Raw genomic sequence first — 27,442 nt, forward strand, 5'->3', positions numbered from 1 at the left:
GCACCAGTCTGAAAAACTAATGTGTAGGCCTTACCCAACAGTGTTGATGTTAGCCTGCATGGCTTGGATGGATACAACGACTGAGGTTTCCATGCCAGTGTGGGAGAGGAGGGACATAAATGTGCCGCTACTGCATCTCTGACTGGGGGAAGATGTGAATATTCTCCAAGCTCGGCTCGGTCCAAGGATGTGAAACCCAATGCACCTGCAACAAAGGTTCTTGCTGAGTATGGGGATAAACATACTGCAAACACGTAAATTCAATTGCTGCGATGATATGGAGTTTCAAAGTTGTCGAAGTGTCATCTTCTGACACAGTGAAGTTACATTCCAGATATGGAATAGCAACTGCAGGAAGCTATCTTCGGATGTCTCGCTCTGAATCCTCCCCTTACTAGTCATTTAAAAAACTTTCAAGTTCATTATAATATACTTAATTGATAATGTCAGTTGGTCATTAACTTATAAACCCCCAAGGTTTTATGTGTATAATATATATATATACACACACATATATAGAATTTCTGGCTGACTGTACATTATCCCACTAATTACATGGATACCTACCAAATAAATAAGTAAATGGACCTGAAAGATTTATTTGAGCTTACATTGTATTATTATGTGAGAAGAAAGAGACCTCATAGTGCTACAAAAGATGAATTAGCACAGTTTAGGAGATTGGTTGCCATTATAGAAAAATATCTGAAGGCAGAATGCTGCAATTGACCAATCAGACTCAAGTATTCCAGAGAGCCATGTAATAGGTATTGATCTCTGTGAGATCACAGATTAAATTGCAACCAAATGTGTCCCCTTTCGTGATAGCCTATAGATTTGCTGACAAACAAGCTATTTTTTATTGGATTATCGAAAAATATGTTGAATCAATATGGTGTGTACTTAATTCATTGTTGTTTAATTCTGTTTCTTTCTATCATGGACTGAACAGCAAGAGGAAAATGCAGTGAGCAACAGGTATTGTTTACATTATTTGATTTCAGATATAATCTGTAGATTTATACATCATTTTGGGGGGTGGTGGGATCTTTTGTGTAACTAGGTGGGAATGTGTTTTACATTTCTACCCATGAATGTGCCTATAAGTAAAATATTTGCTGTTAAATTAATGTTTTGATGAGTATTACACATTTTCCACTGCTGTATCGTGGATGGCAGTAACACATCGGAAGAGTGAGTAGGCTTAAACAGGCTATAGCTCATGCAAAATAATAGAAACCTCTGCCGCACACCTGCTTGAACAGTTCTTATTATGCTACACACACAAGATACTTTATTGCTCTCAGCTGTATCTCCATATTTAAAGCTTTAGGGCATTAAAGGCTCTAAATTGCATCATTCCATACTGAACCAACCTGCATAAAGTTTAGAATTTTAATACCTGCACTAGCTATCACGGAACATAATAAAATGTAAAATAAATGACAAAGTGAAATATAGAATGGCATGATGTTTAATAAGTTCTGTCTTAAAGAGAATAACTGGAGTGAAGCATATTTTTGTGCAAACATTGGCAGTTACTTGGTGAACCCGTTTGCATTTTACACTCTCCTGCTACCACCTAGTGTTTACTTAGAGCTAAGCAGCTTACTTGCATGGATTTGCAACCCATGCCAGCAGGCCAAAGCAGCTGATGGACTATGCTGTCTCTGTTCCACCTCCATCAGGACTGGAATGATAGGCTGGATTGTGCAGGGACTGGGAAAAGTGGTTCCACAGCCAGATGAGAAATACAAGGGTCACACAGACCCAGAGGAGGTCACTGAGGTATTGACACAGACAGCACATCGTTAACACTAATCTCAACAAGCCACTAAGTCTTTTTTTTTTTTTTTGTAATTACTTATTTAGATACCTCAGATTACCTTAATTGGTCACTACTTATAATATACTCTCCCAAAAGTTACAAGTACTAGATTTGCTTTAAGTGTATTACGTTTTGTTAAGCATATTTCAGGATTAGACCATCTTGAAAGGACCATCCTTGATGTTATGGCTGGCAAAGCTGGTTAGTGTTGGTCTAGCTGGTAGACTACAACAGCCAAGATGTTTACCTTGTTTGGTGAAGCTTGCTGAACTGGCCGACCAATGTAGTCTCGCTGGTTAAGCAAGTTAACAACCGTTTTACAATTTCAACTTTTTTAATGTTTTTAACGGTTTTTTAATGTCGGCCATTGCATTAAGAGGAGACAGTCTCCCCTAGGACTTCTCATTCTATAGTACAGAGTGTACTTTTGACATTTAATCATGTGCAGGATATAAATTATAGAGATCAACAATTCAGTTTTCACGCATTAAAATGCTAATTCTTGATACCCGCAATGGAATTATTATTAGTAAAAATGCTCCTTTTTTTTGTATCATTGAAAACTAGTAAAAATGTTTATTCTTCATATAAAAAGTTATGAAATTACTCTTGGCAATACCCATTATTAAATGGAATTTCAACTAGGAAAAGCAGTCATTTTTTATATCTGTAACTGTATTTTCGCTATTATATAAATTAACATTGATATCCCATTCACTCCTGTACAAAAATGCAGTTACAAATATTTATACAGTGATTCATTTTGTTACAAGTTATATAATTTAATATACATTTAATATAATTTAACATATTAGCTATACAATTTTACTAGTAAATTGTTTTTATAATATATTTGATATATACAAATATCCATTTTCTGACATAAAATTAAAAAATGAATATTTGTGAAATCTGGAATAATATTTCTACATGTTGGATTTCAGATATTTGGAAATGGATTACAGATATATATATATCTTGGAGAGCAGTTACATTTATTTTAAAAGGCTTTCTTATTGCTTTTGTCACATTACACATACCACTTGTGAAAATCTATTTATAGATTTGAAAATAGCATTTTTACTAGTTGTAATTCAACTGCTGATATCAGGAATTTGCTCTAATAATATGTATTATTGATATAAAATATTATAGTTGTTACTAGAAGTGCATTGCTAATTTGTGATTGGAGTTTCAAATAGTAAAACAATTTTAAAGAAATCTGTAATTGCATTTTGAAGAGGAGTGCATGATAGATCATTGTTAAATTGTACTAGTGAAAATGCAATTACAAATATCAATTATTATGTTTTTTTACTAGTTGAAATGCACTTTGATGTCAAGAATGGGTATTTCTGTTAATATATATTTTTTACAGTATTTCAAGAATGAACGTTTTTACTAGTGCAAATGTAATTACTAATATCAAGAATTAGCATATTCACTACTAGTAATATCATTGCTTATGTAAGAATATGAGTTTTAACCAGTGAACATTTAATTGTTCATATTTATAAATAATATTCTGCATGTGATTATATGTCTTACCAGCACAGTATTTCAGGTTCACAGGCACCTGTCTCAGGGGTGTGTTTAAGTCTTGAAGGTACACCTGTGCTTCTTTAATTGCATTTCCATTTAGCCTGCAGTTGTTCCAGTGGTTAAAGTCGATCCCCCTGTAAGTACAGTTTTTTTTAAGCACGCTATGTCAGGATTATGCTAAAGATGCATATGCACAAATATGCTGTCCCGTCATCTGTTCCTGAAGTCAATATTAGGTGAGGTGGTATACACTCACCTCCTTCCATTCTGGAAAGTCACTTGATCTACATTCCCCATAAAATCAGTGGATCCAGCTAAAATGTTTCCCTGGGCAAGCAACCCACCTAAATTTCCCTTGACTTGATCCTGGCCTGCGTCTCTGACTAAGTCTGCTCACAGTGATCAGCCAGTGAGAACATACGTGTAGCAACTAACAAGAGCTGCTGAATATTAGAATCTCTCTATATTGTTCTGATGCATTCCTCACAGATAGGGCATGGTGTTACTTCAAATGAATGTTATGATCACAAGCTGATTGCTGTAGACAAGCTTGTCTGGACTGTTTTGGATGGGTATTGGTCTTGGTTCATCCCAAGGTTTCTTCTTCATCTGCTTCTTCTCATTTCAAAGAAATCATTTTTTTCTAAAGCTGCTATGGAACAATATGTATTGTGAAAGTGCTATAAAAATTTAATTGAAATTGTGTTGAATTGGTTTATGGTTTGAGTCTTAAAACCAAAACCCTTTTGTCAAGAAATGCTGTCAGAATTTTAGCCCCATTACAGTTAAAAAGTCTCCTGTTACTTACAGTTGAAGTCAGAAGTTTACATACACCATAGCCAAATACATTTAAACTCAAGTTTTTCACAATTCCTGACATTTAATCTTAGAAAATATTCCCTGAGCAAGGTTAGTAAGGATCACTACATAATTTAAATTTTTTAACTTGGGTCAAATATTTTGGGTAGACTTCCACACGCTTCTCACAATAAGTTGCTGGAATTTTGGCCCATTCCTCCAGACAGAACTGGTGTAACGGAGTCAGGTTTGTAGGCCTCCTTGATCGCACACACTTTTTCAGTTCTGCCCACAAAATTTCCATCGGATTCAGGTCAGAGCTTTACTTTGTTGTCCTTTTGCCACAACTTTGGAGGTATGCTTGGGGTCATTGTCCATTTAGAAGACCCATTTGCAACCAAGCTTTAACTTCCTGGCTGATGTCTTGAGATGTTGCTTCAATATTTCCACATAATCTTTCTTCCTTATGATGTCCTCTATTTTGTGAAGTGCACCAGTCCCTCCTTCAGCACAGCACCCCCACAACATGATGCCGCCACCCCCCATACTTCACGGTTGGGTTCTTCAGCTTGCAATCCTCACCCTTTTTTCTCCAAACATAACTATGGTCATTATGGCCAAACAGTTCAATATTTGTTTCATCAGACCAGAGGACATTTCTCCAAAAAGTAAGATCTTTTGCCCCATGTGCACTTGCAAACTGTAGTCTGGCTTTTTTATGGTGGTTTTCGTGCATTGGCTTCTTCCTTGCTGAGCAGCTTTTCAGGTTATGTTGATATAGGTCTCGTTTTACTGTGGATATAGATACTGTTTACCAGTTTCCTCCAGCATCTTCACAAGGTCCTTTGCTGTTGTTCTGTGATTGATTTGCACATTTCACACCAAATTTCGTTCATCTCTCGGAGACAGAATGCATCTCCTTCCTGAGCAGTATGAAGGCTGCATTGTCCTATGGTTTTTATACTTGCGTACTATTGTTTGTACAGAAGAAAATGGTACCTTCAGGTGTTTGGAAATTGCTCCCAAGGAGTAAAGGAGGTCCACAATTTTTTCATTTTCCCATGATGTCAAGCAAAGGGGCACTGCGTTTGAATGTAGGCCTTAAAATACATCCAGAGGTACACCTCTAATTCAGTACACTTCCTATCAGAAGCTAATTGGCTAATTGCCTTAAGGCTTGACATCATTTTCTGGAATTTTCCAAGCTGCTTAAAGGCACAGTTATCTTTCTGTATGTAAACTTCTGACCCACTGGAATTGTGATATAGTCAAATAAAAGTTAAACAATCTGTATGTAAACAATTGTTGGAAAGATTATTTATGTCATTACTTGTTAAAAATTAGTTTTAATGACTTCAAACTAAGTGTATGTAAACTTCTGACTTCAACTGTATATTGGTGCATCGCCCATGCTACAATTCTGCTGCTTCAAAACTTTCAAAATATTTCTCAGTGCTAAATGCTACAAGCTTAGCAGACATGGCTGCTTCACATATGCCTGAAAACCTTCTTCCAAACACTTAACAAAGAAATTATATGTGAAATATAATAGACAAAACAGAAAAACTTATGCACAAGCCAATCAAAAGCACTTGCCTAACCTGATTTTCACACCAATATTCTTTTTTTTTGTGTGTGTTTCCCTTCTCTTTAAAGGTGCATGAGATCAAAGACCTTCTTGGTAAGTCCAGCCTCTAAATAAAGTCATTTTCACTTAATTTATTACTTTGTATACATTTTTGCCATAGAAATATTTTAAGGGATTGCATTGAGAGTAATGAGAGAGGAAATATATGTGATGACTCTTTTACCAGATGCTGAGCCACTCCCTCATATTCCTGTGGTGGAAATTGTGTCTGATGAGGAGCCAGATGCAGCTAACATGCCCTTCTCTCCAAGGTATATCAGCTAAGTAGGGGTACACTAGCCTTTTTTAAGGTCTTAAAGCTGATGAGTCGCTAGAACCACTGAATGGAATTGCAAAAATAAACAGTTGTAATTAACCTCCAAAATGTTGCACACTTCAAATGGGATGTAAAGTTCATTATAGGGGCTTAGAAAGTAATTAATTATTATTTAACTTATTAGTTAATTCAAGACATAACAATCTGGTTATAGGTTCTCCCTGATCATATATAAAAGTTTGGAATAATGTACAGATTTTGCTCTTATGGAAAGAAATTGGTAATTTAAGTCACCAAAGTGACATTCAACTGATCTCAATGTATAGTCAGGACATTAATATTGTGAACATTTACTATTACAATTTGTAAACAAAATAACTTCCTAAACTAATTCAAAGAGTTCTCATAAAAATATTCTCCACATGCAGCAGTGACAGCTTTACAGATTCTTGGCATTCTAGCTGTCAGTTTGTCCGGTGACATTTCACCCCACACTTCCAGTAGCACTTACCATAGATGTGGCTGTCTTGTCGGGCATTTCTCACACACCTTACAGCCTAGCTGATCCCACAAATGCTCAATAGGGTTAAGATCCATAACACTCTTTTCCAAATATCTGTTGTCCAATGTCTGTGTTTCTTTGCCCACTCAAAAGTGCAAAAGTAATTCTTTGCAATTCTTCCCATAAGGCCTGCACCCCTGAGTCTTCTCTTTACTGTTGTACATGAAACTGGTGTTGAGCGGGTAGAATTCAATGAAGCTGTCAGCTGAGGATATGTAAGGTGTCTATTTCTCAAACTAGAGACTCTGATGTACTTATCCTCTTGTTTAGTTGTACATCTGGCCTTCAACATCTCTTTCTGCTCTTAGAACCAGTTGTCCTTTGTCTTTGAAGACTGTAGTGTTGTAACGCTTGAGCAACGAGGCAGACGAGGAGATGCGGATCCAAACGCAGTTTAAACTTTATTTAATAAACAAACAGGTAAACACAAAGGAACAACCCACAATGGGGAAATAAAACATAAAAACTGTTAACTAAACACGATGTAATCAAACAGAGGACTCGGGAAGGAAACACACACCAGGCTAACATCAAACAACGATAGACAAGGACTGAACAAAGAAACAGGGTATAAATACATAAACATGGGAAAAAGGGGCCAATGAACAAACAGAACTCAAACAAGATAACAAGGTGATTAACAGAAGCAAAAGGCAAACTAATGAGGGCAGGTGAAAACAATGACAGAAAACACGAACGCTAACAAGGGGACTATGGAGTTACATAAGGGACTAAAGTGAAAAGTAAGAAATGCAAAAGTGACAAAAATGGCAAACAAAAGGGCAACAGTGAAACAAGACAGGGTATACATAACAGAGCCCCCCTCAAAGGATCGGCTTCCAGACGATCCTAGAAGACAAAAAACAAAAGACAAAAACCCACAAAAACAACATGAGGGCACCAGGGGCAAACAGACAGTCCAAGTGGGCACATGGGCAGACAGACAGACCAGGGGGGCACAATGGGCAGGCAGGAAGTCCGGGGGGCACAGAGGGCAAGACAGGCAGGTCATGGAGGTGCAAGGGGCAGACAGGAAGTCCAAGGGGGAAATGAGACAGTCCACGAGGGCACAAATGGAGATGAGACAGTCCACGGGGCCCATTAGGCAGTCCCTGGGGGCACAAAGGGACAGGGTTAGGGGGCCAGGAAGGTATCGACCGGGCAGGGACAGGTTTCGATGGTCTGGCAGCTGGCCACCGGGCAAGGGTAGGTGCAGGAGGCCTAGGAGCTGGCCACAGGGCAAGGACAGGTTTGGGGGACCTGGGAGGAGGCCACTGGACAGGGACTGGGTCAGGAGGCCAGGGGGGAGGCCTGAGGACGGGAACAGGGTCAGGAGGCCTGGGTGGAGGCCACAGGACAGGGACTGGGTCAGGGGGCCTGGGAAGAGGCCACAGGACAGGGACTGGGTCAGGGGGCCTGGGAAGAGGCCACAGGACAGGAACAGGGTCAGAAGCCCTGGGAGGAGGCCACAGGACAGGGACTGGGTCAGGGGGCCTGGGAAGAGGCCACAGGACGGGAACAGGGTCAGAAGCCCTGGGAGGAGGCCACAGGACAGGGACCGGGTCAGGAGGAGGCCACAGGATAGTGGCCGGCTTTGGTGGCCTGGGAGGTGGTCGTGGGCCAAGGGCCGGTTCAGGGGACCTGGGAGGTGACCACAGGACAGAGGCCGGTTTTGGTGGCCTAGGAGATGGAGTGGCCACAGGGGAGGCCGGCCGAGCCGTGTGAGGCGGAGACAAGGAGGACCTCTGAGGCGGAGCCGAGGGAGGTGATGGCTCAGAAGGCCCAGAAGGCGGAGCTGAGGGAGGCTCAGGAGGTGGAGCTGAAGGAGGCTCAGGAGGCGGAGCCGAGGTAGGCGGCGCCGTGGGAGGCTTTAGGAACGGAGACCAGGAAGGCTCTGGAGTCTCTGGGGGCAGAGACGTAGAAGGCTCTGAAGGTGGAGCCGTCGAAGGCTTGAGTGGCTCGAGAGGCGGAGCCGTAGGAGGCTCGGGAGGCGGAGCCGTAGGAGGCTCGGGAGGCTCTGGGGCAGAGACGTAGAAGGCTCTGAAGGTGGAGCCGTCGAAGGCTTGAGTGGCTCGAGAGGCGGAGCCGTAGGAGGCTCGGGAGGCGGAGCCGTAGGAGGCTCTGGAGTCTCTGGGGGCAGAGACGTAGAAGGCTCTGAAGGTGGAGCCGTCGAAGGCTTGAGTGGCTCGAGAGGCGGAGCCGTAGGAGGCTCGGGAGGCGGAGCTGTAGGAGGCTCGGGAGGCTCTGAGGGCGGAGCCGTCGAAGGCTTGAGTGGCTCAAGAGGCGGAGCCGTAGGAGGCTCGGGAGGCTCTGAGGGCGGTGCCGTCGAAGGCTTGAGTGGCTCGAGAGGCGGAGCCATAGGAGGCTCTGGGGGCAGAGCCGCAGGAGGCTCAAGAGGCTCTGGGGGCGGAGCCGTAGGAGGCTCGGGGGCGGATCCCTGGAAGGCTCGAGAGGCGGAGCCCTCGGTGGCTCGAGAGGCCTGGAAGGCGGAGCCCTGGAAGGCTCGAGAGGTTCAAGAGGCAGAGCCCTGGGAGGCTCGAGAGGCTTGAGGCGAGCCCAGGAGGCTCGAGGAGGAGCTCTGGAAAGCTCGGGAGGCTTGAGAGACGGAGCCCTGGGAGACTTGAGAGGCGGAGCCCTGGTAGGCTCGAGAGGCTTGAGAGGCGAAGCCCTGGAAGGCTCGAGAGGCTTGAGGTGGAGCTCTGGGAAGCTCGGAGGGCGGAGCTCTGGAAAGCTCGGGAGGCTTGAGAGACGGAGCCCTGGAAGACTCGAGACTTGAGAGACTTGGGAGGCGGAGCCCTGGTAGGCTCCAGAGGCGGAGCCCTGGAAGGCACGGGAGGCGTTGGCTCTAGGACGGGCATGACCACTGGCGCTGGCTCTTGGACGGTCCTGGCTACAGGCGCTGGCTCAGGGACATCTGAGGCTACAGGCACTGGCACACGGACGTTTGAGGCTATCGGCACTGGCTCACTGACGTCTGAGGCTACAGGCTCTGACTGGGTTACCGTGGTATGTGCCGGCTTGGGTTCGCCGGGCGCTGAGGGCAAAGCCAAGGGGGGTTTAGGGCATGGGGCTGCGGCAGGCGGAGGCTGGAGTGCAGAGACCTCTCCCTTTCTCCTCTTCCTCCTGGCTGATGTGACTGGCGAAGCTGGGATGCTGTTCCTGGTCAGCGTGGCTTCAGGCTCGCTGGCCGTGGCTGGCAAGGGCTCAGGCTCGCTGACGGTAGAGGCCGTAGGCGCTGGTTCGCTCACTGTGACATGCGTGGCCGCTGGCTCGCTCACTGTGACAAGCGTGGCCGCTGGTTCGCTCACTGTGACATGCGTGGGCTCTGGCTCGCAGACCGGGGCAGGCGTGGGCTCTGGCTCGCAGACCGGGGCAGGCGTGGGCCGGGAGGCGGAAGCCTGTCTTCTCCTCCTCCTCCGGGTTGACGAAGTTGGCCGTGCAGGTTCAAGGGAAGCCATTGGCGTGGGGGGTTGTTCGCTGACAGAAGGGGCTGGTTTGATTGGGAGCGCTAGGGACGACTGGAGAGTCACCACCGTGGGTGGAGAGGTAGGGTCCTCCTCAATGACGCCCACGGTGAGCTGTGAGCCGCAAACTAGTAGGGTCGCCTCCAGGAAGTCGCAGAGCGTCCCGCTGTGCGTTGCCTGTGGCAACCGCTCCCTCAGCTCAGTGTTCAAATTGCCCCTAAAGAAGACCACCAAGGCTGAGTCCGGGAAGTCTGAGATACTCGCCAGGTTCAGGAAGTCGTGGATGTGGTCTTCTATAGGGTGGTCTTCTTGCCTTAAGCAGAGCAGATTGTAGTTAGCTTGCTGAACTGCTGGATCCATTGTTTGTGTTCTATCGTTCTGTAACGCTTGAGCAACGAGGCAGACAAGGAGATGCGGATCCAAACGCAGTTTAAACTTTATTTAATAAACAAACAGGTAAACACAAAGGAACAACCCACAATGGGGAAATAAAACATAAAAACTGTTAACTAAACACGATGTAAACAAACAGAGGACTCGGGAAGGAAACACACACCAGGCTAACATCAAACAACGATAGACAAGGACTGAACAAAGAAACAGGGTATAAATACATAAACATGGGAAAAAGGGGCCAATGAACGAACAGAACTCAAACAAGATAACAAGGTGATTAACAGAAGCAAAAGGCAAACTAATGAGGGCAGGTGAAAACAATGACAGAAAACACGAACGCTAACAAGGGGACTATGGAGTTACATAAGGGACTAAAGTGAAAAGTAAGAAATGCAAAAGTGACAAAAATGGCAAACAAAAGGGCAACAGTGAAACAAGACAGGGTATACATAACAAGTGTACACTTTTTGTATAAAATCTTCAATTTCAAGCATTGTATAGCCTTCATTCCTCAAAACAATTATTGATTGATGAGTTTCAAGAGAAAGCTGTTTCTTTTTTTTACCAATTTTTACCTAATATTGACCTTAAGACATGAGAGTCTACTGCATACTGTAGCAACTCAAAAACAAACACAAACACAAAGCTTCATTTAATGAATCAAATAGCTTTCAGCAGTGTTTAATTCACCACTTTGGAATTAAAGTACCAATTTCCTTCCAAAACAGCCAAATCTGTACATTATTCCGAACTTTTTGCCTCCAGTTTACAACTGGTCTAAATAACAAAAAAGATGCTGTGTTTTCAGACCTTGAATAATGCAAATAAAACAAGTTCATATTCATTTTTAAACAACAAAATACTAATATTTTAACTTAGGAAGAGTTCAGAAATCAATATTTGGTGAAATAACCCTGATTTTCAATCATAGCTTTCATGCGTCTTGGCATGAACCTCTCTACCAGTCTTTCTCATTGCTGTTGGGTGACTTTCTGGCACAAAAATTCAAGCAGCTCGGATTTGTTTGATGGCTTGTGGCCATCCATCTTCCTCTTAAACACATTCCAGAAGTTTTCAATGGGGTTCAGGTCTGGAAATTGGGATCGGTGATGATCTTGGGGTGCTTCAGCAAGGCTGGAATCAGGCAGATTGGTCTTTGTGAAGGACGCATAAATCAAGCATGTACAAGATTATCCTGGAAGAAAACTTGTTTCCTTCTGCTCTGACAATGTTCCCCAAATCTGAGGAAGGTTTTTTTCCAACAGGACAATGATCCATGCCACACAGCCAGAAAAGAAATGACTGTGTATTTTTAGTCTCATCTTTTATCTTTATTTTTTTATTCATGCACACTCAACTCTAAGAAATAATCTTTAATAATGATTTGTTATTGCTGCTGTTGAAATAAGGCATGCATAATTTAATATAATGACTGTGTGAAATGACATTTTACACATAAAGAATTGAGGAAAGAGCCCTATATTTCGAGACCAGCTAACTTCATTTATAGCTGTTTACATATGTTCTCTCGTAATCATATAATTCCAAAGGATTTAAGTCTATCACACATAGCTTATTGATGTAATCCAGTTAGTCCTCTATTTTATTCTAACAATTACTTCTGGCTGGGGGCTTCCATTAATATTTAGTTTATACTGTATGTAGGGTTTACATTTCAACTAAGTTTAATTGGACAATGCACTGATATTAAAAGAGCTAAATAAATTTACGTACGGCTACTACATCCAGCTCCCTCTTCCTCCCTCTCTCTGTCTCATTATCTTGATCTATGTGTCCCTTTCTGTTTCAGAGTAATAGAATGGATCAAGCATGGTTTTGAGAAGGTAGTCCCTCAGTCTCCAATGCATCTTCATCCTCCTTCCGGTTCAGAAACTCCAGCGCAGAGGCCTGCGTCTGCTCCTCTGATGCCCTGCAAACAAGAGCCAGGTACAATTGACCTGTTTATGGTCATCAAGAGTGTCATCATGACTTCTCAGTTGGGCTTCCTTAGTGACAGAGTGTTCTGCATGTTCATTTTTCATACACCTGCACCCATACCTGCAGCCACACCGGCACCCAAGGCTGCACCAGCACCTAAACCTGCACCAGCACCAGAACCTAAACCTGCACCAGCACCAGAACCCAAACCAGCACCTGCACCAGCACCTGTAGCTCCTGAGCCACCCAAAGCTGTTGAGGATTCAAACGTTACAGGGTATATGTATTGCTTCTTCATTCTGTCAAGACATTTCTACTACTGTACTTATTATAAGAACTAACAATGTTTTATATGTTTGTTAATATTTCAGCAAAGACAAGGAGGTTAAGTAAGTAGCATTTTCGTGACAGGACTTTGGCTTGGTAGAATTGATACCCCAGTTATAATTACTGTAGCTTCTGACAGGAAACATAAGCTTTGTGGAGATTTACTATGCTAGACTGTTCCTTCTAATGATGAGCCAATATTGGTAATGCTTTAAAGGGACTTTCCAGTGTCATGCTCAATTTTTTTGATAGATTCTTGCAGGATGACATCATACTGCTGAAAAAAACCCTGCTTAAACCAGCCTAAACTGGTTTTGATCTTCCAATCTGGTCAGGCTGGTCTGAGTTGATGGTTTGGTAACATTGCATTAATTTTCCCTTTGTTAGGGGTATATAAAAGGGTTCATTAATGACTAATGACAATTAATTTACAAATGCATTATACATCATTTATATGTGGTTAACATCGTGAATTTAAAGGGTGACGCAATTCTTGCCAAGTTGTGAGCATTTAAACGTACATATTATAAATTCTTAATAATACACTAATCCATACTTATATTGATCAAAAACATAAAATGCCCTAATTCACAATTCAGAAAAAATGGAGAATTCTAGTTTGAATGATTTAATGAAGGCCATAGCTTGTTGTTGGCACATGAATGTCTTACGTCCATCCTTGGCATCAATGCTCAGTTTAGGGGACAATTCTAGTAAGATTAAATGGAGGGATTATGTCATTTTGCTTCAATCCATTTTGTGTTTAAATGCATTAATGTAATGTCTTGTTTCATTTGTGTTGTTTCTTTCCTTGTTACGTTAATGTACAAGGAATGGTGCTACTCCGACATGGTGTGCCAACTTACCTAGCCATAGTTACCTAAAGTCCTCTGCAAAAACACTTTTCAGTTTTTCATGCTCTTTCACAGCATACATCACATAATAAAGCCTGATGACCATTAAACCATAGTGAACATTATGTACAGGTTTCTATTGTTGGCAACTCCTTAAATGCATCATTTGTGTCTATTTTAAGGTACATTTTCATGGGTTACTGATATTTAATAAGTGTCATTAAGCATTTACAGCATGTAACATAAAATGGCTTACTGTTTGGCAAGTATTGTGTGAAAGTCACCCTTTTTATGTATGGACAACTGCATAATAATGATTTATTATGCATCTGTAAATGTATTATTAGTCAATAATGAACCGCATTATAAACCCTTTACAAAGGGAACATTTATGTAAAGTGTTACTGATGGTTTTATAGGATATTTAGGGACTTTTCGGTAGGTTAGACTGGAAGACGAGCTTCAAATAGCTAAGACCAGCTTAGGTAATATATTTTATTAGCAGGACTGTGAAATGCTAGTCCATTAAAACAGAAATAATTTTCACTCTTTCCTGTTTTTGGAAAAACAAAAGAAAAATATGCTTATATGAATGCACTTACAATGGAAACTTTATCTTTTTTGTGATATAGCTTTACTGTTGCCTCCCTTATTTGACTTCACTCATTTTACAGCAATTTAGTGATGGGCTATATAGAGTATGTGCTCTTACATGTAGTATTGTTTTTTATGTTTTACATGCATCTAATATAATGCATTGTTATTCACTTGTTTTTCAGTATGGTTGGCAGGATTGTACAGGGGCTAGGTCGCATGATGCCGCAACCAGTACTGAAACCAAAAGAGGTAAGTTATCAAACACATGCATCCAAACAGAAAAACAAATAAAGAAATTCACTTCCTTTAGTCTTCCATTAATCCATTGCCTTTGTATTTGTTTGCAGGAGAGCTCTGATGCTGTTCAAAGCAGTAAGTTTAAAAATTAACCCTATTTTCAACACATCTAACACGTAGACATCATTTGCAAAGTCTTGGTGATACTGCAGAATAGAGTGCATTTATGTGCATGTATGCTGCAGACTACAGCCACAGTATTGCAGGAAAGGGTGTTTGTCTCTGCGAATTTTTATGATGGAGGTAATTGAGACAAACTCTAACTCAGCTCCTCTTCTCCTTCTGTTGCAGGGGAGAAGGTCTCTAAAGCCCCCTAAACATAAGGAGAAGAAGACTGGAGAGTCATTACCTCCACACAGAGACAGCAAGAGACATTCAGATAGACGAGATATTTATATGCTGTAGAGTTCTACAGAGATACAACACATCTTAAAACATTTTTTTGTTGTTTTGATGCATAGTGTGCTTTTTTATGTAATACTACATGGTGTATTCTGTTAATTATAACAAGTTCCTCAACTGGTTTTGCTTTAGGACTCAGATTTTATATTGGACATCATGTGGCGACCCAACGCAGTACCAGAATTATTTATTGTACAAAGTAAACATAATGTGCTTAAATCAAACATTGAAATGGATTAATAGTACTATAAAATGCATTAGAACCAGTAATATTCAAAATGATTACATATTGGCTGAATATAAAAAATTAAAAAAAAATTTAACTGGCCAACAACAGCTTAAGCCTAACACCTGGATCAAACCACATTTCACCACATTTTCGAGTCATGACCCACCAGTTGAGAACCACTGGTTTACAGTGTCCATTTCTGCTTAAGAAACATATTGTATCCCAGTTCTTGATGCTATAAAGCAGTGATATATAAATGCCCATATATGCCTCTAAATGCATTTGCCAATATTTAAACTGCTTGCTTTAAAAAGCAACAGGGATTCTGTTGCTTTACAAAACAGAACCCATTACCTGTTTTTATCATGCTTAGCATGTTAGCAAAGCCACTGTGCACGATTCACCGATGTCAGGTTTTACTTCAACAAGGTGGAATGTTCTTATGGTTTATATTGATGTTGTTTGTTTTTGCTGTGCATCATTGTGAAAGGCTATCGCTAATACAGCACAGGCAGCTACCTTACTTTGTCCGCTGTATGATATCACTAATTAATAAATTATTTTGAAAAGCAGATTGTTTGTTGTGTGAAACTTTAATAATTGCTCTGTTTTTATGAAGCATTACAAAGTATACATGTCAGATGCAGATGTAAGCTAATGCAAGCTTTGGTCAATTATAAAGTAGCTAAAATGCCTAAAGAAATTATTAAAGTAAATTTCAGTATTTTAACATGTTATGACACAATGCAACTTTGTTTTCTCAAATAGCTTTTTTAAATGTTTTTTAAAACTAAGAAAGTGCACATTTTAACAGTCTTAAATGTATCTAAACACTGATATAATACATTCATCTTTAATGCAATATGAATTTTTAATGCAATCAATGAATCTAACATTGTCGGAAATATTATTATTATTTGTTATTATTATTATTATTATTTTTATTAATATAAATGATCAGAATTAATTTAAATATGTTAAATAAGATAAATGTAATTCCAAATTACAACATTTAATTCACGATACGTAAAATTATAAAAAATTGAAAATGAAATCTGGCTTCACGTTCAATGCGACACATTTATACAAGAACCAGAAAGAAGAAATTGGTAATTGTAATATCTCATTGGAACTCAGTATACACTGTAAAAAAGGACACATCTCTTATCGATTTGACCTTTAAAAATGACTTTTGTTGGTGAACCTAATGTAGTCATGTTGATTTAATTAAATTAATTAATATTTTTAACTCAAATGAAACCAGTTCCCCTTCTGTCGCTCTCTCCACGTTGTGTCAGAGAAGCGACACTAGGGGTCTCTCTTGAGCGCCGATATCCACCTCTGATCTATGAAAAAAGGCCAATGAGAGTTGGCAGCCGGTATTTGCATGTCCCGCCCCCGGACATACGGGTATTTAAGCGGCGCAAATACGGGAGTTCATTCAGAAAATTTCTTCGGAGCCGATGGTCGTGTCTGCAATTGCTGCGTGTTACACACCGAGTTCCTGTCATTCCTCTGCTGCATGCTGTTGGATTCCACGGCGCACAACAGCGGCTTTCTCCTGTTTGCACGGCTGTGCATTCCTACCCCGTGTCTCCCTTAGGCAGTTACAGCTGCCTCGGTCGCCGTGCTATATGCATCCCTGAATACCTGCTCGCTCCTGTATCAGCAGTTCACGTACACGGCTCAGCACATGGTACTTTTATAAGTGGACCCCTAGTGTCGCTTCTCTGACACAACGTTACTTTTCCAGGTCAGCTCCTTGGTATACAACAGAGCTCTGGAGGATGAAAACGGCTGGCCGTGCCCTGGAGCGGAAATTCACCTCCAGTGGCTTACATGTATACAAACAGGCCTACCGTGAACACCAAAAATCTTACTCCAAAGCACTCACCATAGCCAGGTCTCAATATTTTTCACATAAAATTTCAAACTGCACTGGAAATTCAAGACAGTTGTTTGCATCAATAAACTCTCTTCTTAAACCTCCCACACGTGCACATGCTGACATCAGTTCAGACCAGTGCAATAAGTTTATGGACTTTTTCACCAACAAGGTGGCATCAATCCGGTCCAACTTCTCTGCCACAGTTTCCACTTTCCTCCAAAATCAGTCTCACAAATCCATTAAACACATTTTCTTTCTTCTCATGCATTTCTCAGACAGAGGTGGAGAGGATCATAAAGTGCATGAGAAACTCCACATGCTCACTGGACCCTCTCCCCACACCATTATTAAAATCCAACATTACAGCCATCAGTCCACTGATCACAGTAATCCTCAATCAGTCACTCAAATCCGGTCAGGTTCCTCCAGCTCTCAAAACTGCAGTTATCCGCCCACATCTAAAAAAGCCGTCACTTGACCCTGAAATCCTGGCTCATTACAGACCCGTTTCATACCTGCCGTTTTTGTCTAAAGTTCTGGAAAAAGTTGTTGCAGCCCAACTTCACAATCACCTTCACATCCATAACATATACGAAAAATTTCAGTCTGGTTTTAGAGCAGCACACAGCACGGAGACAGCTCTGGTACGCGTCATGAATGACCTACTTATGACTGCAGACCAGGGCTCACCATCTCTCCTCCTCCTACTGGACCTGTCGGCTGCCTTTGACACCGTGGATCACAACATCTTGCTCCATTGTCTCCAGTTTGAGGTTGGACTCTCGGGGACTACACTAAGCTGGTTCCAGTCATACCTCACAGGCAGGTCGGAGTATGTGGCTTTAGGACAGTCCCAATCATCACCCCACACGGTCAGCTGCGGAGTGCCACAAGGGTCTGTCCTCAGTCCGACCCTTTTCAACATCTACTTACTGCCCCTTGGTCACATCATCCATAAACATAACGTTTCATTCCATTGTTACGCAGACGATACACAATTATACATAAAAATGGACTCCTCACTCCCCTCAGCACTGCCGTCTGCACTTCAGGTTTGCCTGGAGGACATAGGGGCATGGATGTCTGACAACTTTCTTCAATTAAATAGCAGTAAAACCGAAGCCATTCTGATCGGTACACCACACCAAACCCAGTCCTCCTCCCTCAGCAGTATATTCATTTTTGGTCATCACACCGCCCTGTCTACCTCTGTTACAAACCTCGGAATCAGATTTGACTCAAATCTCGCATTGGACACCCACATCCGCCACCTCTGTAAGGTCTCCTTCCTCCACCTTAAAAACATTGCCAAACTCCGCCCTTCACTCTCCCAACCGGATGCTGAGAGGTTGATCCATGCCTTTGTCTCCTCCAGGTTGGACTATTGTAATGCCCTCCTCGTCGGGATCCCTGGCAGAAGCCTGCAAAAGCTCCAGCATATTCAGAATTGCGCTGCCCGGGTCCTGACGAGGAGGCGCAAATACGATCATATCACACCTGTCCTGAAATTCTTACACTGGCTGCCCATCCAACACAGAATTCAGTACAAAATATGTCTCCTTACCCATCAGTGCATACATGGAACTGCCCCTGCCTACCTCACTGAACTTCTCACACCACAAAACGCCACACGAAACCTCCGCTCCTCTACCTCTACCTACTGCCTGTACCAACCAAGGACTAAACTCTTCTCTATGGGAGACAGGGCCTTTCAGGCAGTCGCCCCACGGCTCTGGAATGCCCTCCCAGAGACCCTAAGGGTTCCACAAACTGTGGAGGTTTTTAAGAAGGGCCTTAAGACATTTTTATTTCAAAAGGCCTTTTAACTTTCATGATTTTATTTTTATCTTTCTGGTGTTTTATTGCTATTTATTGATTTTGTGTTATTTCTCCTGGAACTGTGTTTAAATTCTTTGTTACTGTAGCACTTTGAGATTTAGTTGAAATGTAAAGTGCATTATAAATAAAATTTATTATTATTATTATTATTATTATTAACGTGGAGAGAGCGACAGAAGGGGAATGGCTAGGTTACGTATGTAACCTCCTTTCCCCGATGGAGGGAACGAGACGTTGTGTCTTCCCCGCCATGTCGCTGAGCCGAGCCACTGTTGTGGCCGGACCATTTCCGGCTCCTCAGAAAAATCCTGAATGAACTCCCGTATTTGCGCCGCCTAAATACCCGTATGTCCGGGGGCGGGACATGCAAATACCGGCTGCCAACTCTCATTGGCCTTTTTTCATAGATCAGAGGTGGATATCGGCGCTCAAGAGAGACCACTAGTGTCGCTTCTCTGACACAACGTCTCGTTGCCTCCATCGGGGAACGGAGGTTACATATGTAACCTAGACGTTTCATTATAGAATTTTTTTTTTTTAATCAAAGTACAAAAGTATTCACAATTTTTCAAAGCCATGTAAAAATAAAATCCTTATTCTGTGCTATCAAAATTAATAAATGTTCCATTACTACAGCTTTAAGCCTATGGTGATGGTGTGGTCTTCCCTTCAGTTTGCATCCAGCAGGACCCATCTGACATGGTGCTGGAGGAGGTGGACTCAGACTGGGAAACCAAGCAAAGGGAGCAGGCCACCCAGCAGGACATCCAGGCTGAAGAGCAGGTCCAGCAGGAGAGCACAACTCTGCTGCAGGTGTTGCCCAACACGCTGCCGCAGGTATTGGCCATGCAGGAGCAGGAGGATGCAGAAACCCAGACAGAGCGCTGGACACCTCTGATTGAGAGCATCAAGAAAGAGGCAGAGGAGACTGCCTTAGCAAGCATAGAGGAGAGGTGAGAGGGAATTTTGGGCTCAGATTGACCTTGTGCTGGCTTTGTCAAGAAACTGGCAGTCTTTTAAAGCAGTGGTTCTCAGTTTTTTACTCCAAGATGCCGCATTGCCCAAGACAATTTTAAGGAAACGATCCTCCAGAAACTAAAAGTGTGAATAAATTGAAATACTTAGTCATGATAAATTGTTTTTTTCCAGAAATCTCAGGAACAGTAAGTTTAAATGTCATAGGCATACATCTTAATTTTTGTTTAGTTTTATTATTTTAAAATAGCTTATTTGAAATCATTTTATGTCATCTCACTGCCAACTTGAAAGTTTGCTGAGGCCCCCTAGTGGGCCACTGTTTTAAAGAGGCCATTTTTGAGAGTCATGTAACGCTATGCGAGTGGAAGCAGCCTAGTGGCGAGCTCCAAAACACTCTGCCACATTTATCCTTTCAATCAATATTACTTGGTGAGAACTTACTTGCTTTTGAATGTTAAACAATGCTGGGAGTGTAGGATGTTGAAGAATTCTAAATTGTTGGTCTGTTGGGACATTAAAAAGCATTTACTGTTGCACGTGTCCGACTCCTCTCAAGAGCAAGATTGCGGGGGTCCGGCTGGGAAGGTCAGCGCGCCTCAGGATGTAGCTCAAGATATTGCGAACAATTATGCAACAATAACGAAAATCTCATCTGAAATGTAGGGCCTCGTGGAAATACGTCGAGCGACCATATCTATGGAGGCAAAATTTTCCACGTTGATCACAAGAATGGACAAGGATGAAAAGCGAATTGAGTTTCTGGAAGCACCCGGGAAAGAGCTGCAGACTAACCCGCCGGCCACCAAAATTCAGGTGTGGGAAAAATGAAATATAGAAAATTGAAGCAGAAGTAATAATGTTTATTTAATTTGAGTCCCTGAAGGAAAGGAAGGGCAAGATATGGTCAAGTTTCTGGATGGGCTAATTCTGAATTTGTTTGAAACAGCGGGCCGTTATCTGGAAATAGAGCGCACGCACATAGCTCTCGGTCTACCTACCGGGGTGTTTGGCACACCCCGATCCATTCTGGCAAGATTCTTGCAGACGGCAGACAGAGACATTGTTTTACATGCTGTGAGGAATTACAACATTGTGGTTTCCGGACTTTGCCTGTGCTAAACAAGCGAAATGGGATAGATTCAAAGAGTGTAATAAGTTACTTCATGCACAGGATGTGAGCTTGGCATTGTTTTACCCGACTAAGCTGAGCATTGATGCCAAGGATGGACATAAGACTTTCATGTGCCCACGACAAGCTATGGCCTTCATTAAATCAATGGAGTGAGTGGGTAACTCTGCCCACACTGAATCAATAATATAGAATACACATTGTACATTTGCTGATGCAGTCTGAGAGGATTTGTTATTGTCTCTCTCTCTCACTGTCTCTCTCTCTCTCTCTCTCTCTCTCTCTCTCTCTCTCGCTTTACTTTTTTTCTCTCTTCCCTTTGTTGACTTGTTGTTGAGTTAATTTGTTCATTTTGGGGGTTCGATATTGTTGTTTACTGGGGCCTATTTCATTTAAAACTTCTATGTGCAGTTCAATGGTATGGTTTGTTAAAAAATAATTAAAAACACCTGGCTGAAGTAATCTTGTAGCAATAGTGTTGCAGAAAATTTAGTGAGCGTGCATGAACCGTTGGATTTCCGGGGGATGGACGCCAGTTGAGATGTTATGGGCAAGGTTGAAGCGGATCTTTTTTTTTTTCTTCTGTGGGTTATTAAGGATTTTATGGTTATATCAATGTTGGATAGTGGTCTATATAATTAGCCTATGTTAGCCTAAGGTACACAATTGTTCTTTGCATGTCATTATGTCACACTTTAATATAGGTAAAATGTTTCTCTCCATGTGGAATGTTAATGGGCTGGGGCACCCTATTAAAAGAAAAGCTTAAGAATTATGATATAGTGTTCCTTCCTCTGGTAATTTCGGTGAGGTCTGTCCTAAGTCCAAGGTTCAGGCAATGACATATGCAGTATCCCATGTCTTATGGTTGGAGTTGGCATCAGTTCATCCTCTGAAGTCCATCGTAATAGATTGAAGTAATATTTGGCTGGCACCGGTTGCTATTAGTCATCATCACACAGCGACACGTAGCAGTGGAGTCCAACATGAAGAAGGAATGGAGCTGGATCCAGCCAGATCTGGTGACCTCAGGATAGGAGTCCCCAGGTTGAGACAGTGAAACAAATAAAATAATATTAGCATAGATGCAATTCTATTTATTGCAGAGTTATAGATCATAATCACTGTTTCACATCCCAATACATCCCTTCTACAAGACCCAGCATTTCAACAAATGTTAAAGACAGAAGTTAATGTTTATGTAGAAACCAATTTGTCCTCAGTGTCCTCTGTGGGCATGGCATGGGAGGCGCTTAAGGCAGATCATACAATATGCCTCATTCATTGAAATGATCAAAGCACAGGAATTGTAAAAGGTCAAAACATGGATTTGTAAAAGGGTATTAAAAGTACTGAAACAGAGCTGAAGCTATGAATGTCATCCAATGGTCTTAGAAAGTTGAATCATATATGTACAATATTGAAATATATGTACAATACTATTTTGTCACAGAAGGTAGAGTTTGGGTTATTCAGGGCAGACATAATGCGAGTCAGGGGACAAAGCAGGGAAACTCCTTGCCAGATACTGTACATAAAACAGAGATAATTTTTTTCCATAATTTCTTCTGTAAAGTCTACTAGACGCAATATATGTACTTCTGCCGCAGATATCAATAAGATATCCTTACAGTTCCACGTCTTCATCAACTGATAAGGATACTAGCAGCTTCATAGAGCCATTAGAACTTTCTAAATTTACAAATTATCAAAAAGGCTATTTTGACACACATATTACTCTTTTGGAGGAGCTTGTTGGGCTAATTAAATCATTGCCAACATTTAAGGCACTGGGGCCAGATGGTTTTGCTGCAGAATCTTTTAGATTATGTCACACATCTGCCTCCACTTATGTTAGAAGTTTACACTATTCATTTAAGTCATTAAACAAAAGTGAACTACCGGCAACCATGATGCAAGCCCTGATCAGTCTCATTCTTAAAAAAGACAAAGACCCAAATTAATGTCAAAGTTATCCTCCAATTTCTCTGATCCAGATGTATTGTCTAAAATGTTGGCTAATCAATTAAACAGAGCAATTACATATCTTATACACTTACATCAAGTTGGGTTTATTCATGGTCATAGTTCTTTTGGTAATATTAGACATTTAAAAAATATTAAGTGGTCAGTAGCAAATTATCAGACCCTGATTGCTGCATCACACTTGACGCAGAGAAAACGTTTGATATGGTGGAATGAGACTATCTTTTTAAGATTTTTGAAATGTACGGGTTTGGGAACACTTTTATTGGGTGGATTAAGTTACTCTATAAACATCCGTCAGTGGCAGTGCAAACTAATGGATTAATTTCAGATTACTTTTGTCTTGGTAGGGGAACCCTGCAAGGCTGTCCTCTCTCCCCTATGCTGTTCTGTCTTGCCGTGGAACCATTAACAGTTGCAATAAGAAAAGAGTATGATTTCCTTGTGTTGTCGCGGGAGGTGTGGTGCACAAAGTTTTACTCCAAGCAGATGACTAGTTTCTTCATAGAATCATTCATTCTTTTTCCAAATTTTCAGGATACTGGGTGAATTGGTCTAAATAGGAAGCTCTTGCTCAGAGAGCATATTTCCCCACCACAGCTTTCAATGCTTTTAATCTTATACACCTGGCCCAGTGGTCTCTTCCACCAGAGAGAGCCCCTCTCTGGTATAACAATGAACAAGCAGTCCTTGCCCCAATCTCACCATTGCAAAGTCTTTCTGTGAAATTATCTAGAGAAGTAAAAATGCATCCTATTATTTCACACTTAATGTACATTCGATATGGACAAAGTTTTCCCATATTTTCAGTTTTGATACTTATCTAAATGTGTCCTCAAGTATATGGCTGAACCCCCCTTTTGCTGGAAAGAATGGGTTGAGAGGGGTGTAGTTAAACTTGGTGACCTTTATGAAAATGGAGCTTTGAGATCGTTTGAAAATGTAACGCAGCAATATGGGATTTCTAGGTCTCAATTTTTCAGGTATTTACAGCTGTACCATCTACATTGTACTATTTGTGGTGGTAATACACAGCCCCACTAAAGCTGCTAACACCCTCTGTGTGGTGCTCACAGCCTTTGGAAAGGGGCATAAAGCGTCAGTATATTACTCCTTGTTTATTCAGAATCTGAGTGATGGAGTCTTAACAGCTCTTAAGAGGTTATGGGAAAGATATTTGCACTTGGTATTAGAGGATGGGGAGTGGGAAAGAATTGAAAAGAAAATATTAAAACTATGTCTAGGGATGCAAGGTTATGTCTTGTTTAGGCATAACACCTACCTGCTGGTGAAGTCAGTTGGAGGATGGAGCCCGTGATCTGTGGTTCTGTGCTAAGATTCAAGAATTATGCCAGAATTTTTTCTATCAGGGGTGATCACACTTTTATGGCACAAGATCTACTTTTTCAAAATGCTATTATAGTAAGATCTACCACACAAACATTTCAGTAGTTGGAACCAATACTAGTGACATCTGATGAGTCTCGATGCAAAAACTAATACTGACTTTGTTAATTAGGTAAACATTATTTTAAATTCTCAAGTACATTTTCAAGACAAGGAAGTCAGAAAGAAAATAAGAACAAAGAAACAAATTAAGAAAACTGTGCTTAACATTTCTAACAGCTGTATCAAGTTGGGGTGGCTATTCTTATGAGGACTCTTCATAGACATAATGATTTTTATACTCTACGACTATAGATTCTATCCCCCAAACCTACACCTAAACCTAACCCTCACAAAAACTTTCTGCATTTTTTCATTTTCAAATAAACATAGTTTAGGATGTATTTTTAAGTGATTTGGATTATGGGGACACTAGAAATGTCCTCAAACCACATTTATAGCATAATAACCTTGTAATTACCAGTTTGTAATCTTAAAAGTCCTCATAACCTCCCCCCCACACACACACACACAAAAAGAAGCTGTCTGTCAAACAGTGCGTTTCAGATATGTAGGAAAACAAAAGAGGTAGAGCTTTCCTAATACATTTTAATGAGTCTTCTCCTGCCATCCTACTTTGGAAATCCACCCACGTGGGAGCTGAAATTAGGAAATAAAAAATTATCTTTTAGGATTTCGTTGATCTCTCTACTCCCTTTACCGTTTGACCTGTTACGAGCTCGAACAGTGGTTGTCTTGCGATTGACGGAATGAGTACCCCTGCACTAGATACTCAAGTTTCTTTGGGGGTTAAATGTTGATTCTGTGTCTATGTTTTCAATAAAAAAGCGTTAATCGGAAAAAAGGGGCCATATTCTACACTTTTTAAATTGTATTGCCATTAACAGTAAAGCACCATTGGTTCTTGAGTGTTGCAACTGAACGTGACACGCCAGTTTGATTATGTGGCTATTTATTATTTTTTGTAATTAATAAACACTCCACTGTAGCCTGTCAGGATTATACTCTCTTGTTCCTGTTTTTTCATTTCGTGTGTCACGAATTGCCGACAATGAAGGCAGACGAAGGTTGAGGATCCAAATGCAGCTTTCTTTATTATTAACAAAACATAAAGGAAACCCTCAGTGGGGAAATAAACATGAATAGAGAACTCGGGCAGGGAACACAGACCAGGCTAACTACACTCACAAACATTAAACGATAGACAAGGACTGAACCAAAAAACGGGGCATAAATACACGAACAAGGGACAAAGGGGCCAATGAACAAACAGAACTCAAAACAAGATAACGAGATGACAAACAGAAGCAAATGGCAAACTAATGAGGACAGGTGAAAACAATGACAGAAAACACGAACGCTAACAAGAAGACTGTGGAGCTACAAAAGGGACAAAAGTGAAAACTATGGAATAACAAAAGGGACAAAAATGGAAAACAAAGGGGCAACGGTAAAACAAGACAAGGTCATACATAACATAGCCCCCCCTCTAAGGATCGGATCCCAGACGATCCGAAATAAAAGAAACACAAAGAAAAAAAAAAAAAACACCAGGAGCAGACGGGCAGACCAGGGGGGGAATGAGAGCAGGCAGGAAATTCAGGGGGGCACAAAGGGCAGGCAGGAAGTCCAAGGGGGCACAATGGGCAGGCAGGAAGTCCAAGGGGGCACAGAGGGCAGGCAGGAAGTCCAAGGGGGCACAGAGGGCAGGCAGGAAGTCATTCCTGCCCTGGAAAGCTCGGGAGGCGGAGTCCTGGAAAGCTCGGGAGGCGGAGCTCTGGAAAGCTCGGAAGGCGGAGCTCTGGAAAGCTCGGAAGGCGGAGCTCTGGAAAGCTCGGGAGGCTCAGGAGGCGGAGCCCTGGAAAGCTCGGGAGGCGGAGCCCTGGAAAGCTCGGGAGGCGGAGCCCTGGAAAGCTCGGAAGGCGAAGCTCTGGAAAGCTTGGGAGGCTCGGAAGGCGGAGCCCTGTAAAGCTTGGGAGGCAGAGCCCTGGAAAGCTCGGGAGGCGTTGGCGCTTGGACGGTCATGGCTACAGGCGCTGGCTCAGGCACGGTCAAGGCTACAGGCGCTGGCTCAGGGACGGTCGAGGCTACAGGCGCTGGCTCAGGGACGGTCGAGGCTACAGGCACTGGCTCATTGAAGTTTGAGGCTATCGGCACTGGCTCATTGACATTTGAGGCTACAGGCGCTGGCTCGGGGACGGTCGAGGGCTCAGGCTTGCTCACCGTGGAAGGCTTGGGCACAGGCTCGAAGACCGGGGCAGGCGTGGGCACAGGCTCGAAGACCGGGGCAGGCGTGGGCACAGGCTCGAAGACCAGGGCAGGCGTGGGCCAGAAGGTGGAAGTCCGTCTTCTCTCCCTCCTCCGGGCAGATGAAGAGGGCCGCGCTGGCTTGCTGACCAAGGCAGGCGTGAAGGGACGAACCACGGGCGAATGGAGGGTTACCACTGTGGGAGGAGTGGCAGGGTTCTCCTCGATGACGCCCACAGTGAACGGTGAAGCGCAGACCAGCACAGTCTCTTCAATAAACTCGAGGAGCGTCCAGCCGCGCGTCGACGGTGGTAACCGCTCCTGGAGCGCACAATCCAGGTTGGCCTGAAAAAACACCACCAGGTCGGAGTCAGGGAATTCGGTGGCACTCGCAATTGCTAGGAAATCACGGATGTGGTCCTCCACCGGACGGTTTCCCTGCCTAAGGCTGAGCAGACGGCAGCTTGCTCGCAGAACCGCTGGATCCATTGTTTTGGTTCTATCGTTCTGTCACGAATTGCCGACAATGAAGGCAGACGAAGGTTGAGGATCCAAATGCAGCTTTCTTTATTATTAACAAAACACAAAGGAAAACCCTCAGTGGGGAAATAAACATGAATAGAGAACTTGGGCAGGGAACACAGACCAGGCTAACTACATTCACAAACATTAAACGATAGACAAGGACTGAACCAAAAACCGGGGCATAAATACATGAACAAGGGACAAAGGGGCCAATGAACAAACAGAACTCAAAACAAGATAACGAGATGACAAACAGAAGCAAATGGCAAACTAATGAGGACAGGTGAAAACAATGACAGAAAACA

General features: G+C 42.2%; 1 protein-coding gene across 1 annotated transcript in view; it reads left to right on the forward strand.

The window, feature by feature from the left end:
* The window catches only part of LOC127622994 (cyclic nucleotide-gated cation channel beta-1-like), a 56,768-nt gene that overhangs the window by 5,880 nt on the left and 23,446 nt on the right, over positions 1 to 27,442 (forward strand). The window contains 12 exon segments of the mRNA XM_052097218.1: positions 953 to 978; positions 1,180 to 1,194; positions 1,689 to 1,788; positions 3,471 to 3,506; positions 5,825 to 5,849; positions 5,983 to 6,067; positions 12,305 to 12,441; positions 12,559 to 12,709; positions 12,804 to 12,821; positions 14,393 to 14,459; positions 14,558 to 14,582; positions 19,539 to 19,818. Of these exon segments, the coding sequence (XP_051953178.1) occupies positions 953 to 978; positions 1,180 to 1,194; positions 1,689 to 1,788; positions 3,471 to 3,506; positions 5,825 to 5,849; positions 5,983 to 6,067; positions 12,305 to 12,441; positions 12,559 to 12,709; positions 12,804 to 12,821; positions 14,393 to 14,459; positions 14,558 to 14,582; positions 19,539 to 19,818 (965 nt within the window).

The sequence above is a fragment of the Xyrauchen texanus genome, chromosome 29 (genome assembly GCF_025860055.1).
Source record: "Xyrauchen texanus isolate HMW12.3.18 chromosome 29, RBS_HiC_50CHRs, whole genome shotgun sequence".
Lineage (NCBI taxonomy): Eukaryota > Metazoa > Chordata > Actinopteri > Cypriniformes > Catostomidae > Xyrauchen > Xyrauchen texanus.